General features: G+C 35.5%; 1 protein-coding gene across 2 annotated transcripts in view; it reads left to right on the plus strand.

Annotated features, from left to right (window-relative positions):
* The window catches only part of PHIP (pleckstrin homology domain interacting protein), a 122,854-nt gene that overhangs the window by 71,829 nt on the left and 35,175 nt on the right, over window positions 1-15,850 (plus strand). For both annotated transcript variants that reach the window (XM_059082987.2, XM_059082989.2), the window contains exons 18-22: window positions 2,516-2,653; window positions 3,560-3,743; window positions 7,449-7,566; window positions 12,996-13,136; window positions 15,551-15,627. In XM_059082987.2, the coding sequence (XP_058938970.1) occupies window positions 2,516-2,653; window positions 3,560-3,743; window positions 7,449-7,566; window positions 12,996-13,136; window positions 15,551-15,627 (658 nt within the window). The remainder of the gene's footprint in view (window positions 1-2,515; window positions 2,654-3,559; window positions 3,744-7,448; window positions 7,567-12,995; window positions 13,137-15,550; window positions 15,628-15,850) is intronic.

Genomic DNA, 15,850 nt, shown 5'->3' on the forward strand with positions numbered 1-15,850 from the left:
TAGAGAAGTCTTGGTCATAGGACTGAAATTAAGATAAATGTCTTCATTCCCTTAGTGGGGAACTGGCAAGAAGCAGATCTTTCCCAGGTCTCAGACAGGTACTTAGGCTGGGATTTCAAGCACAGGGAAATAAGAAAAGAACTCATTTATTAAAATATCAGTGCTACTTAATTATTGTGATTATTCCCTTCATTTAACAGTTTTTAAAGGGCTTTCATAAATAACACTCATTTAATCCTTTTATCTGTGGTATCCCAATTCTAAAAATTGAGAAAATGAAAATTTAACAACATTATATCTTGTTCAAGTTAAAGTACACAGAATCGTAGGGACTCAAATCCAGCTCTGACTCCCAGTCCATTGTTCTTTCTTCCATGCCAAGCTGCCCTTAGAGTAACAAGTGGACTTGATCTTGAAAATGAAATAGACACCAGTTATAGTATTGGGCTACAAGAGAACCCAGAGCAATAATTATTGCTTCAGAGTGAGTTACAGAATTTTTAAGTGTTCTAGTAAGTAGTTCACAGAATTCAGGGTAAATATCATTTCCTTCATTATTTTAGACTTGCCAGGTACAAAAATAGAACAAAAGAAAAATACTTTTTGAAAAAGCTTAAGCATCATTCTAATTACATTTATATTTGCAAATCTAGATCTGTAGTAAAATTTATTTGGGGAAATAGAGTTAGGTAAACATACATGTTGGATATTGTAATAAGTTGGTTTGAGTGCAGTTTTGTTATATCTACACTGAACAATACACTTTAAATGTTTTCTCAGTTTTAAACTTGAGCTATGTCAGATTCGAACATGAGATGTTTTCTCACCAGTATACCAGGAAAGAGGCATCCATAGGCATTTTAATTTTTACCTCTTCACTTTTACCACTTTCTAGCTTTGTGACCTTGGTCAAGTTATTTTATCTCATTGAATTTTAGTTTTCTCTTATAAAATGAAATAACCTTATGTGCTTCATACATGTAATTTCCTCTTTTCTTATACCTTCATACTACTACTACTTCATTTCAGAATATACTTTGTATCTTACTAACCCACTCTAAAAGTCTGCCACACACCCGATATTAATTGCTGCTTTCTCTCCTCTTGTGGCAATGCCTTTCATTTATCTCATAACATACATTTTCTTATTTGTTCAGCAGGATTGAGCATCTTTATATGCCTAGCATTGTTCTAGATTTAGAATTAGAATATTAAGATGGATAAGAAAATTCATGCTTTTGAAGAACTAAGTAGTGGGCTTCCTTTCTATATTGGGCTGAGTACTAAGGTATGTACACAGTCAGTCCTCTGTATTCCTGGATTCAGCATCTGTGGAGTCAGCCAACCCCGTATAGAAGATATTCGGGAAGAAAACTCCAGAAACTTCCAAAAAGCTAAACTTGAATTTGCTGCTTGCGGGAACTATTTACATAGCATTTACATTGTATTTACAATTTACATAGCATTTCATTGTATTAGGTATTTCAGGGGTAGTCTGGAAAGATTTCACGTAGGAAGTATGGAGATGCCATTTCTCTTGGTGCTTGAAGGATGTTAGCATTTATCACATTTGTACTTGAAGTGTTCAAAAGCTCCAAAGCATAAATGTGTATATCCTATTACGAGAGTGAAAGAGTCAGGTAGTCTTATATCACTGGTGTGGGTGAGAATTGATGTTGGAAAAGCAGGATGGATTAAAATACACCAAGTTCCTCCCTACTTCAGAGCTTTTGTACCAGCTCTTACCTTCTGTCCAGAGTGCATTCTAGCTCTTCACATGGGTGACTAATTCTTCTTTTTCTTCAAGTCTTACTCAAATGCTTCCTTTTCAAAGTGGGCTTCTTTGACTTTTCTGACTCACCATAAGTAGTTCCCATTTCTCTCCTTCCCCATTTTCTCTATCTCATCACCTTCTTTATGTTGACAACATTTTTTCACAGTCTTCATTTGTGTATGGGTTTACCGTTCAATTTCCCCGTTAGAATGTTAGCTCCCTGAAGGTCAGGGACCGTGATGTATCTTGTTCACCACTGGATCCTCAGTTTCTTGATGTAGTTCCTAATACATAATGGGCACTCAAGAATTTGTTGAATGAAGCAGTAAAGCTTTTTGAGAAAGTGGGTTATCAGATTTGCCTTTTTAAAAAGAAGATCTAAGATGAAATCCTTCTTTTGCCACTTACTAGATATATGACTTTGAATAGTTATTTTGATTTTCTTACCTATAAAGTGGAATTAATAATACCTATGGGACTGTGGTATTGTAAGGATCCTATGAGTACCTGAATCATGGTAAACACTAAGTAAAAGTTATGTCATCATCATCATCGTTATTTTTAATGAAGATTAAAGGGGGCATGTCTCCTTTTTTTTTTTTCCTCTCTCTCTCCCATCATTCACAGTTGCTAATTTTAGGTCTTTTATGCAAGCAAAATTTATGTTTAATTCTGGACTCAAAGTGAGGTTGATAAGTAATATGGTTTGAAGTATCCTTAGCATTTTTGTGGTTTACGTAGGACTGAACCAAGTTTTAAGTCAGCAAGCAAACCAGGAGATCAGCCCACTGGACAGTATGATTCAAAGACTACAACAGGAGCAAGACCTGAGACGTTCTGGTGAAGCAGGTATCAGCAATACCAGCCGTTTAAGTAGAGGTAAGCAGTGATTCTTAAATGAAATATTTAAAAAATTGAAGCAGTCTAAACCTACAGCAGTAGAGAAGCGATTAAACAAATATGGTAAATCTGTTATGTGAAATATTAGGCTGCCAAAGTGATCATGTTTTTGAAGAATATTTAATGACCTAAAAAAATACTCTTAATATAAGGTTTCAAACTATGGACAATGAGTTTTTTAATGTATATATTCTTCCAAATTTCCTATAATAAACATGAATAACTTAGAAAAATGTTAAAAATAAATTTATTCAATAATTTATGGAATACATTCAAAGCCACATTCTCAAACATCTCACCATCCTTATTGTTGTGTATTACTAAACTTTAGAGAAAATTTAAAGCAAATTTATGAACCATAAATGTCCTTGGGTTTGTGTCTGTTTTTGCTTCTTATATAGTTTTCCCAAAAATACACAGTGGGCAATTTTTTTTTTTTAAGTAATATTAGGTTTTACATCTTTGGAGCTTAACAGTCCATAGTCATGATTCATTAACTTATCTAGTCAACTGAATAACCATGTTCTGTTTTCATTAAGCTTTTGCTTGTGGTTTATCTCCTAATTTGGTGATGTGATGCACTATGAAGTTTCATGTGGAAGATAGTATGGATTCCACCCCCCCCCCGTGTGTGTGTGTGTGTGTGTGTGTGTGTGTGTGTGTGCGCGAGTGTGTGTGTGGATTTCCCCCCCCCCCCCCCGTGTGTGTGTGTGTGTGTGTGTGTGTGTGTGTGGATTTTTTCCCCCTGGGGGGTGTGTGTGGATTTTTTTCCCCCTGGGGGATGTGTGTGGATTTTTTCTCCCTGTTGTGTGTGTGTGTTTCCTGTTAGAAGCTAATGGAGAAGTGTCTCTAAATAGAACTTACTGTATTAACTTTTTCACTTAGGGTCTACAAGTTCTACCTCAGAGGTTCATTCACCACCTAATGTAGGACTAAGGCGTAGTGGTCAAATCGAAGGTGTACGGCAAATGCATAGTAATGCACCAAGAAGTGAAATAGCCACAGAGCGGGATCTTGTAGCTTGGAGTCGAAGGGTGGTAGTACCTGAGCTATCAGCTGGTGTAGCCAGGTAAGGAACGGGAATTATGAATTGTTACGTACCACAGTTGTTTGTATTCATTTTGAATTACAGTCTTCAGAGTACCTTTTTAGCTCTAATTTGTTTTAAATTTATCTGCAGAGCTAATGTTTTAAACTATTCATGACTCTGGAGAAAAGTTAAATTTCAGTGTATGTCCCTTTCTAGGATGATTCATATAAATGTTATGGGGGGAGTATTAAGGTGAATGGGGGGGGAATTATAAATTTGGCTTGAACAAATATAATATTTTACTGAGTAGCATTTTTAAATCTTACTTTGTCTTGTTTAACTGTATCTTAAAACACATTCATAGTTTGTTATAATTTAGTTTTTTGTGGATTTTACTAATCATTCACACCACATTCAGAGGTATAGTGAAAATACATTATATTATTTATTGGTAATAGATTATATAAGTATTTTTAAATAATTCTTTTTTATACTTAAAAGTATACATATGTAAATTTTAAAGTATTGATTTTATATAATCTTATTCTCAAGGTCATTGCTATGAGGGACGTTTATATCCAATTCCTTTTGATTCTTTATTAATGAAATACTCATGAACGAGGTCCATATGAGCCCCAGCTAATACTGACTATATATTATAATACTGTACTATAATAAAAAACATAGGAAGATCAAATTTGATTTTAGGATTTCCTAGTCCTTAAAATATAAGCGTAATTATATAATTAAAAATATTTGGGCTTCCCCGGTGGCGCAGTGGTTGAGAATCCGCCTGCCGATGCAGGAGACACGGGTTCGTGCCCTGGTCCGGGAAGATCCCACATGCTGCGGAGCGACTGAGCCCGTGAGCCATGGCCGCTGGGCCTGTGCGTCCGGAGCCTGTGCTCCGCAATGGGAGAGGCCACAACAGTGAGAGGCCCGCATACCGCAAAAAAAAAAAAAAAAAAAAAAAATTTGTAATCTGAATGTTTATTATATTATGCTTTTTTGATTGGACAACACCCAAATTTGTGTTAGGTTTTCGGATTATACACCTAAAGCTTGAATTTGAACCATAACTTTATCTGATGACAAATACACCCAGATGTTCTTTAGCTGCATTCCTGTCTGCTTTTTAATTCTAATGTTAAGGTTTGAAGAGGGTGCAATAAATAATACCCATAATTTAAAAAATAGTTCTGAAGGAGTGAAAACTAACACAAAAGAGTAAGACAGGAAATGAGCATATTTTATTATTCATACGGCTGTGAAGAACATGACTTTTATCTGCATGAATGTGCGCTTCCTAATACTGAACCCCAGCGAAAGGTACCACTGGGCCACGGTATTTCTCCCCATGTGAGGCAGCTGGTTTGCTTCTTTAAAGTGCAGAGAAGAATGTATACATGGCAAACAGGGCATAGAACTGTGCCATGATAAGCTGGGTTTTCCTTCTAGAGCATCCTGATTAATTAGTTCACTCCTCCTCCCCCAGAGAAGAATGAGTAAGGAGGTGAAAAGAGTCCAGGAGTGGGTTGCTCATTGGTGGTGGAGGTCCCTGCACATGGAACAGTGGGGAAGATTTGTTTCTCTTCAGATATTCGTCACCTTTTTATCTCTTTTTCTTTGAGCTTGACCATTGAGCGTATGGTCCAGTGAGGCTGTAGCCATTACTTCAAAGGGTATTCGGCCTTCCTGGAGCTTTGCATTAAAATTAAATCCAATCCCATAGCCAACAAAGGATTAATATCTATTATATATAAAGAACTCTCAAAACTCAGCAGTAAACAAAGCAATCCAGTTAGAAAATTGGGCAAAAGCTATGAACAGACATTTCATCAAAGAGTATATACAGATGGCAAATAAGCACATGAAAAGATACTCAACATCATTAGCCATTAGTGAAATGCAAATTAAAACTTCAGTGAAGTAATCTATGTACCTATGAGAATGGCTGAAATACAGTGACAGCACCAAGTGCTGGGAAGGGTGTGGAGAAACTGGATCCCTCATGCATTGCTGGTGGGAATGTAAAATGGTGCAGCCACTCTGGAAAACAGTTTGGCATTTTTTTAAAAGACTAAACATAAAACTATCATATGATCCATTGACTGCACTGTTTGGGGATTTATCCCAAAGAAATTAAACTTATTTTCACACAAAAACCTGTACACAAATGTATAGCGGTTTTATTCGTAATAGTCAAAACCTAGAAACAACCCAGATATCCTTCAGTGGGTGTATGATTAAACAAACTATGATATATCCACACCATAGAATAAGACTGCATTAAATAGGAACAACCTGTTGATACACAACTTGATTGAATCTTCAGGGAATTATGGTGAGCAACCAGTCTCAAAGGTTACGTATTAATCCATTTATGGACTACTCTTGAAATGGCAAAAGTATAGAGATGGAGAACAGATTAGTGGTTGCTAGACATTGTGGGGAGAAAGGGCTGAGGAGGAGGAGAAGAAGGTGGATATGATCATTAAAAGGGCACCACAAGGGATCTTTGTGGTAATGGAAATGTTCTTTCTGTGTCTTCACTGGGGCAATGGATACACAAACGTACACATGTGATAAACTTGGAGAGAACTAAATACACACACAAACACACACACGAGTGGAAGTAAAACTGGGGAGTTCTGAATGTCAGTGGGTAGTATCAATATCCAGATCCAGGTTATGATGTTGCAATATAGTTTTGCAAGATATTACCATTGGGGGAAGCTAGGTAAAGGATACAAGGAACCTCTTTGTATTATTTCTTAGAACTGTATGAACCTACAGTTATCTCAATAAAAAAGTTTAATTAAAAAAAAATTAAGAACAAACAAAATTAAATCCAAGGGCATTCTTTTCACAAGATTCAAGTTCACTCATTTCCATTCAGAATCATGACCCAGCGCATTAGAGATTCTGCAATTAAGTATAAAATGACAACATTGATATACCCAAGTTATAAAATATCCACATTATAGAGCTCTTCCAGGTTCAAATATTAACTCCCTTCCAACTGTGATATCTCCAGGGAAAAATTAAAGTTCAAAGATTAAATACCCTTCCAGTTCAAAAACCTTAAAGTTTTAAGGAATTAAAATTTTTTAAGAATTCTCTTGTCCTTGTGAGTTCAGTTTCCATGAAATTAAAGTGCACAGTTAATGTTCCTCAAAACTTCTGTTGCTCAAATTCATCTTGATACCTGGATAGAGTTGAAGTTTTTTCAGTGGCTGAAGCCTGGCCTGCCTTTCACTGGAGAGAATGTAGTTCTTTCAGGGCTTCGGGAGTTAACGTTAGTTCTACCTCAAGGGTCTGTTGTGCCTTATTATTATTTTTTTTAATTCCAGCTATCTGTATGGCACATAAGATTATCACAGCATAAGCCAACACTGACATAATTTTTGAAGAATAAATAAATTCTGTTTTTAATTCTTGGAGCAGTTACCTTAGGAGTAACCATGTTCCCAGATCCTAAAACTTTATTTGCCAAAGACTATAGTAGAAACGGTAGTATCTAGTTCAAGTGGACAGAGTCTGCCTTTCCAGTATTCCAATCATTTAATGCTTAATGTCCAGAGATCACAATCTATGAAATTAAACTGAGAAATCTTTATCACATGCCTCATCTGAAAAGAAGGCATCAGGAGTAACATCCCCTCTCTGATACCTAACATTCCCTTTGGGGAGAAATCATTTATAAACATTACAGATTATATGTGGCTTTTAATTCTCTTTCAGTAGGCAAGAAGAATGGAGAACTGCAAAGGGAGAAGAAGAAATAAAGACTTACAGATCAGAAGAGAAAAGAAAACACTTCACAGTTCCAAAAGAGAATAAAATGCCCACTGTCTCAAAGGTAAATAGTAATTACTTTGATGTTTAATATTTGCTTCATAAGTACAGTGACCATTTTGTAGTTAAAGACCTTTTGGTAATTAAAGATGTTAACATTGTAGACAGGATATTTAACTAATGAAATAAAGTTAACATAGCGAATTCTCTATTATCTTTGGATTATCTTTAAATCTTTAATATTACATTTCCTACTTTCTAGTATACCTTTTCCCCAAATGCCAATTGTAATATGCCTGTTAAATCTAATAAATTACACCTTAAGCCTAAGCAAGATCTTTTTTTTAGTTCTGCCATTGGTGGCACACTGTAAAACAGTGTTCTGGTTTTGGTTTTTGTCCTACACTTTTTTTTTTTTTTTTTTAACCGTTTTCCACCCATTTGTTACTGCAGGTAATTAAGTCAGCTATGCTGCTATAAATAATAGTTCTCATTTTCTCCATTAAGATAGGTAAATTGTCCCTACTAGTTTGCCCTGTTGGTTTGTCCGTCATCCTACACTGGAAAAACTTTTCAGTCCAGTGGATTTCAGTTGGTTATGCCCTAATCTGGGAGAGATACTTACTTAACCTTCTTGAGTGTCAAGGGTTGACTGCTCTCTAGACCCAGCTTTGTGCTCCTTCCTCTTATTTGAGTTCCTCAGACCTTCTAAAGTAGTTTCCTTTATTACAGCTCCCTTTTCTGTTTTGTGACTCTTCGAAGGACTCAAGTAGTCCTTTGCTATTATTTTATGTTTTCCTTTACTAAGGGTATCATACCTTGGCATCAGTAGGACCCTATACTGCTACAGTTTCTGTTAGCATAATCTGAAATAATATTTTCTTTTTTAGTTTTTTGTTGTTGGTGGTTGTTTTTTTCATGGTGGCTGGAAAGCATACCCTTTTTTTGGTGTCCTTTGCTCTGAATCCAAGGATGTGGGGACATAATATATATAATGATTGTGAGCTTGTATCGCTACCACTTTTATGGATGGAATATGGTAATATCTGTAAAAATTAAAAGGATGTACTTATCTTCTAATCCAGTAGTGGTACTTCGAAGACTATTTTTTTTAGAAAGAAAAGAATTGATGTGAATGTACATATGTGAGTGTTCATGCAGATATTTATAGTGTCTCTGGTGGCAAAAACTGGAATAACTTTAGTGTTTATTGGTGGACGAAAAGTAGGATGTCATGACATATATATACCCATGGAATACTATACAGCTTTTTAAAGAAATGAGTTAGAGCTCACTCCATTGCCTTGGAGAAACGTTCATGATGTATTTGTTAAGTGAAAAAAAGCAAGTGGGACAATAGTGTTTATAACATACAAAAAAACATTTGTTTTTCAAATTTTATGAGACTGGAGAAAGGTTTGAAAGCACCTCCTATTGATAATCAGAGATGTACAAGTTATGAGATGCTACCTTTCATCAGAGTTGCATTTGTTTTTTTCCTCTAATAGTAGAGGGTACTAACTGTGCAGAGGGGTTGTATAAATTAATACAAAAAAACAGTTTAGAAAGCAATTATAAAGTTGATTTTGGACAATAGGTTTGGTCCCCAAATTGCAGTGCCTTAAATTTACTTAATTTCTCTTAAATATTTATTTATTCCCCTTGAGGGAAATGTATTTCTGATTTAAAAGCCTCGGTAGGTGGTCAAGATCTGGTTTGATGTCCTTTGTGTTGAGCACTGAAGCTCTTTAAATATTTCTGATTCTCTTATGTGTGAATTTGACTTCATGCCTCAAGATGTCAGCATTTTCATATAAGGCTGCAAGATGGAAGATCATATCAGTGAGGAAGGTGCAGAGAGGGTACATATGCTCTCCTGAGGAAGGTTTTTTGAAGTTGTTCTGCAACATTGTGCCAGATATCCCATTGGCCAGAATTTAGTCACATGAAATTCTGACAATGAAAATTTCATTTTCTGTGCAAGAAGCATGGAACAAGATGTTGGTTGACAACCAGTTTTTTCTTATGCATTATATATTAAGGCATTAAAAACATGTTCTTTGGGCTTCCCTGGTGGCGCAGTGGTTGAGAGTCCGCCTGCCGATGCAGGGGACGCGGGTTTGTACCCCGGTCCGGGAAGATCCCACGTGCCGCGAAGTGGTTGGGCCCGTGAGCCGTGGCCGCTGAGCCTGCGCGTCCGGAGCCTGTGCTCCGCAGCCGGAGAGGCCACAGCAGTGAGAGAGAGGCCCATGTACCACAAAACAAACAAACAAACAAAAAACAACCATGTTCTTTATGCAAAATTGTGGATAAAACTTTACAAAATGAAACAAAAGCAATTTTTAATGAAATAGATTTGCGTAAATAATATTTAAATGAAAGAAGCAAGATCCATTACATTCTTAACAGTAAATTACTCAAAGCTTATGAGATTATAGTTGAATATTATTTCCTTTTTTATACCTTTTACACATTTCCCCAAATTTTTTGCAAAATTACAGAACCCTTCAGTAATTCTTTTAGAGAGAATCTGTGTGGAGTAAATCTTGTATCCTTGTATGTGAAAATGTCTTTTATTTCACTTGGCTTTTACAAGTTAACGGCCCCAGCAAGAGTAGAGGTAAAGTGCAGGGAAGAATTGACAAGACTGTGGAGAGGGAACTGGAGAGTGGAGGTGATGGAGAGACAGAGACTGGTTGAACTCAGGTTTGCAGTATTATAGGTCTTGAGGTACACAGCCCCATCCCCTCATACACATACAGAATCTTTTTTAGGAGACAGGGCAAGACCCAGATTTATTTTTCCCTCCCTTCCCAAGTGCCACCCAATACACTTGTGAAACCAGAGCCAAACATATTCAGATACTCAACACAGCATATTATTCTGAGAGAGATAAGAGAGGATATTGGAAACATGATGTAGCAGCAAGCTGTTTTAGAGAGGGTTCTGTTGGAGAAATTGGGATGAAACATCTTGTTTTTGAAATGGAGAACTCAATGGATGGGTTGAATAGAGGAATACAAAACACTGAAAAATAAGTTAACAAGCTGGAATGTGAAGTTGAAGAACTCTTCAGAATGCATCAACAAGGAATAAAATGATGGAGAGAATGAGGGAAATGTGAAAAACATGTATGTGTATGTTTATGTAATGTGTATGTTGTATACATACACATATACACAGATTAGAGGTACATAGTAAAAAAAAAAATCTTTGGTAAGAGTCTTCAAAGAAGAAAAAATATACAGAGGGAGAAAAGAGTTGGAAAAATTATCCAGAATTTCCTAGAATTAATCTCTAGCTGAGCAAATGCATAGTGTGCCAACTAGAATAAGGAAAAAAAAATACAAAATTTAAAAATTTAAAACCTCAAATAAGCACATTATAGTGAGATTTGAAAATATTTAAAACAGTATTCTGAAAGTTTCTGGAGAGAAAAAGAGAACCACATGAACTTGAACTTGACTAATATTAGACTTTTTGTTTGTTGTTAACAAAATGGTTTCCACTGAGCACCCTACAGCCAGAAGAGTTAAGAGAAAATTAAAGAATCAGCACCCACATTAGGAAAATTGTCTGCAACCCCAACACACTAGTGTTTATGCTGATTTCTTAATGGAATGGTGACAGCATGCTGGAGCCAAGTGCTAACACGCCTTTGGTTCAAGGGATGGAAAGTCACCTGCAAAGATGGCAGTGCCAGTGGAACCACGCGGCTTAAAGCTCTGAGTGGCATCCTGCCACCGACTTGTCTAATGGACAAGCCCTTGGTGCCTGCCCCTCCAGGTAGTATGGGCACTGTCCCTGTGGGCCAGTTGCAGACTGGGGTTCTCAAATCTGGCATGTGATCACCTTTGCTCCAGTCGTCATTACAACTGAAGTTTAAAAAAAAAAACAGTCTGTTGAAGTGCACATGAAGCCTTGGGTGAAGCTCTTCTGAGACGATGTAGACCTCAGTGTCAAGAACATGTCTGTCAGAGCTGCTAGCCATAATAGCTTTGTGGTTCCTGACAGCAAAAATAACCCATGAATGATGGAAGCAGCCAGCTTCACAGCTCAAATGATTATCCTGAGCCATCCAAGCTAAGTCAGTGCTGGCTATGCACCCGTTCTGGATTGTACCACAGCTCAGCTCACACAGCTTGCAAGATTGCTGACCTGAAGGAGAAGATCAGTCACTGTTCTGGGAAGGGGCTTCTGGAAGATGGCCTCAAAGTTTTGAAAGGTGGTGGTGCTGCCTGCCACTGTTGATAGGTTCCTGGCAAGACCCCTTGTGTGTTGAGAACTCCTCTGAGTGTCACTTTGCTGTTCGTGACATGAGACAGACAGTCGCTGTGGGTGTCATCAAAGCAGTGGACGAGAAGGCAGCTGGAGCTGGCAAGGTCACCAAGTCTGCCCAGAAAGCTCAGAAGGCTAAATGAATATTATCCCCAATACCTGCCACCCCAGTCTTAATCAGTGGCAAGAGCGGTCTCAGGACTGTTTGTCTCAATTGGCCATTTAAGTTTAATAGCAAAAGACTGGTTAATGATAACAATGCATCGTAAAACCTTCAGAAGGAAAGGAGAATGTGTTGTGGACCATTTGTTTTGTGTGTGGCAGTTTTAAGTTATTAGTTTTTAAATCAGTACTTTTTAATGGAAACAACTTGACCAGAAATCTGTCACAGAATTTTGAGATCCATTAAAACAAAGTTAATGAGAAGAGAAAAAAAAAAAAAAAAAGGATATAACTATGGGTTCAAAGGACTGAGGATATAACTGTTAGGTTCAAAATTATTTTCTGTCCACACTTTAAAGATAGTGTTTCTTTTTCTTATTGTTTGATTTATTGCATGATATGTTATATGTATAAGTCTGATGTCAGTCTCTTTTTTTGAAGGTAACTTTTAGTATTTTCCTTCTATTTTTGTATATTCACAAGTTGGGGGGGGTTTCAGGTGTAAATTCTTATGTTTGTTGAGTTTTTTCATCTCTGTAACCATGTTGGACTTTGAGTTATTTTGCTCAGTCTTAGTTGTTTTCTCATCTGCTGCAGAAGACTTTTTTCTCACGTTTGCCTGCAGCAGAAGAGAGAGCTAGTCACGTGGTATCCAAGTCTCATAGTGATTGGTTAGCTTTGTGATCACCATTTTGTTTTCTAGTTTGCCTCTGCCTTATTATATATGCCACGCAGTCTGTGGTCCTCTTTCTTATATCTGTTCTGTAGGTTTGGCATGGGTACAGGAGAGTTCAGTGTTAGGCTTAGTCTGTTATTATGAATCCTCATCAGAAAAAAAAGTTTTTATAACCTATCAATCAGCAAGTGAATTTCAGTATATCATAAACCTGTGTTTTAACTTAATGTTAAAATATTTGAGCTGGTACTATAGTCTAGTCTACTTATGGGATATCTTAAATATGAATGGGTTTTTTATCATTAAAAAATACAACTTTTAAAGTAAAAGGCATTCTTTAAGCATACTCTAAATAAATTTGATTTACTTTTTTCCAGAATCATACTCATGAACATTTCCTGGATCTTGGAGAATCCAAAAAACAGCAAGCAAACCAACACAATTATCGTACGAGATCTGCATTGGAAGAGACTCCCAGACCTTCAGAAGAGATAGAAAATGGCACTAGTTCTTCAGATGTGAGAGCTCAGCACACTCACAGATTTCTGTTTTCATTTTTACTTGTTTTTTTAATGTTACTTTTATTCTTTCCATTCATTGTTATATTTTTAGATGTAGCTCAAACATGGTTTGTCTAGGTCTTAAAATAATAGTGATAGTTGAAGGACCATAGTGTGTGTTCTGGACATGGCATAGATATTCATAACCTCAAGTCCACAAAACAAATGCATGTGAATTAATTATTCCCATTTTGAGGGCTCTGAAGTTCAAAGATGTTTAGATTACACATTTACCTAACTATTAAATGGTAGAGCGGGGATTAAACCCACGTTCCTTTCACTCCAAAGCCACGTTTTTGAAATGGTACCATGAAGCTCTAGTCTGTAACTATAACTGATCAATAGACATTAGACAATTTTGGTTAGTTTTTAATCTCTGTACCAATTTATAGCTTTCTCAATGTAAATTTTAAAAATATTCCTATGTGTAATTATTTCCATAAATATCATTGTCCCTACTAAATTATGTATTCTTTCAGCAAAGGGAATCCGTTTGCAGTCACAAATCAGTCTTATTTAGCAATTATAATGGTCTTCCTTCCCCTGTCCTACTCTCCCTATTAGCCCTTCACTCCCAGTTAAGTCAGAGACTGTGATCTGAGATGTTGACAGCTACACATTTTTGAAGTCATGTTACGTTTTGCAGTGTTAGACATGTATGGGGATTCTCCGCATATATTCTCTATGGACAGGGCAATATTAGCACAAACCGAGAGTATTCTAACCATAATTTAAAAGTTAGTCTCCAGTGTTTTCAGGTCCTTGTATGGCCAGAACAAAATGATACGTTCAATCTGGCAAAAAAAGATAAAATATACTCATTTATATAAACGTGACACATAACAATTTAGATATGCCACAGAATGTAAACTATATGTGTGCTATTTATTTGCATTATAAAATATTTCTTTATTTTTGAAAGATTTATAGTATTACTCTTTTAAATATTGTTTCTATAAAATTTTAAACATTAATTCAGCTCAAAATTTATTTCCAGACGTAAGAAAATTCTACTAATTCTTGGATTTGTCTTCAAAGCGAATTTGTTTGTGCCTTAAATTTGTAGAGGAGAATAATAAACGAATATCACCTTTGGTACAGTATATTAGTTAAAAATGAAAGAGTCCTGGGATTTTGGTTCAAATAATTTGTACTTCCATATAGAACCTTTTTATTTTGTATTTAGAATGTAGAATTATGTTTCTGTTCTCCCCCTTTAAAGAAGTAATACACTAAGAGTGGGAATAATCACATCACTTGTTTAGATTTTTTTTTCAGTTATATTGAGCAAAGATTAAACTTGCTAAATAAAATTCACTCTGGATTTTGATCTTTTCATATTTGCCTAGTTTTCAAAGCCCTGTGGAATATTTATATAATACATTCTTCATTTTTAAACCATCAAAACAGGAAGAATTTTCTCCCCAAGATATAACATTTAATTAGTAAAAAAAAATACATTTCATTATCCTTGTGAAAAATGATCTGGATGTGCCCAGCAGTTAATAGGGTAGAGTGGGTCTAAGCTTTGAAGTAAAATGACATGAGTTCAAAATAGGCTTTGCTGCTTATTAATTGTTTTGCCTTGGGTAAATTTCTTAGCCTGTTTAAGCTTTAGTTTCTTTTATTTAAATGACTGATTCCTATCACCAGCACTGTTTGTCTAGGTCAAATGGGATGATATATACAAAGTGCTTAGAACAGTTTCTGACATATACTAAAAGCTTAATTAATGTGAGCTGGTATTTTTATTGGAGCAAGATTTTGTGACCAAAAAAAACCACACCAATTTTTATAAAGAAAATGGCTTCACAGGTAGTATCCTGTGTTAACCAGTTAATATTTACTAAAGAGAAATCAGAGTGTTTGAGTAGTTTTTTTTTAATTCTCTCCGTTTGTATAAAAGAATACCTGAGTTGGAATATCCTTTTTTAATATGATAAAGCTATTTTAATAATAATAATTAAAACATAAAAGTTCCTAAATTTAAGTTTCTCATTGCATCTATAGAAAAAGAAAACTTAAATTTTAAAAAAGGCCCAAGAAGTAAAGTTGATATCAAATATTAATTTGGTATCACCCAGTCTAGAAGATATGTTATGAGGCTTTTAAAAAAAATGTTAATCCACCCAAGAGATTGCTCTGAATCCAGTATTAATAAGTATTTCATCTTTGGATACACTTAATATTTGGATACATTCAATAATTTTTGTATAAAAATATGAGACCTCTGTTTTATAACTAACTTAAATCAGGTTTTAATATAAATATCCTAATATGATTCATACTATTAGATATCACTGATATTTTTTGTAATCATAGAACGTTATTCTGTAAAGCTATACAATAAATATGTATTAATTATCTCTTAGGAAGGTGAAGTTGTTGCTGTCAGTGGTGGAACGTCTGAAGAGGAAGAGAGAGCATGGCATAGTGATGGCAGTTCTAGGTAACTTAATGAATTTTTATTCTTCCAGATGTAATGTAAATTCTTTAGAAAGCTTCCTTGATTCTTAATGTTAAATTCTTTTCTATCAGAAACATATTTCATAGTCCCTTTGGGTTTAAAATTGATCTTTCTTCAGAGTTTTTTTGTAGTTGTCCAAAATTTAGATTTCCTTTGACATGTTTTCTCTAGTAGAAAAAAAAATTTGGATATTGTAAGTAGATGT

The sequence above is a fragment of the Kogia breviceps genome, chromosome 13 (genome assembly GCF_026419965.1).
Source record: "Kogia breviceps isolate mKogBre1 chromosome 13, mKogBre1 haplotype 1, whole genome shotgun sequence".
Classification (NCBI taxonomy): domain Eukaryota; kingdom Metazoa; phylum Chordata; class Mammalia; order Artiodactyla; family Physeteridae; genus Kogia; species Kogia breviceps.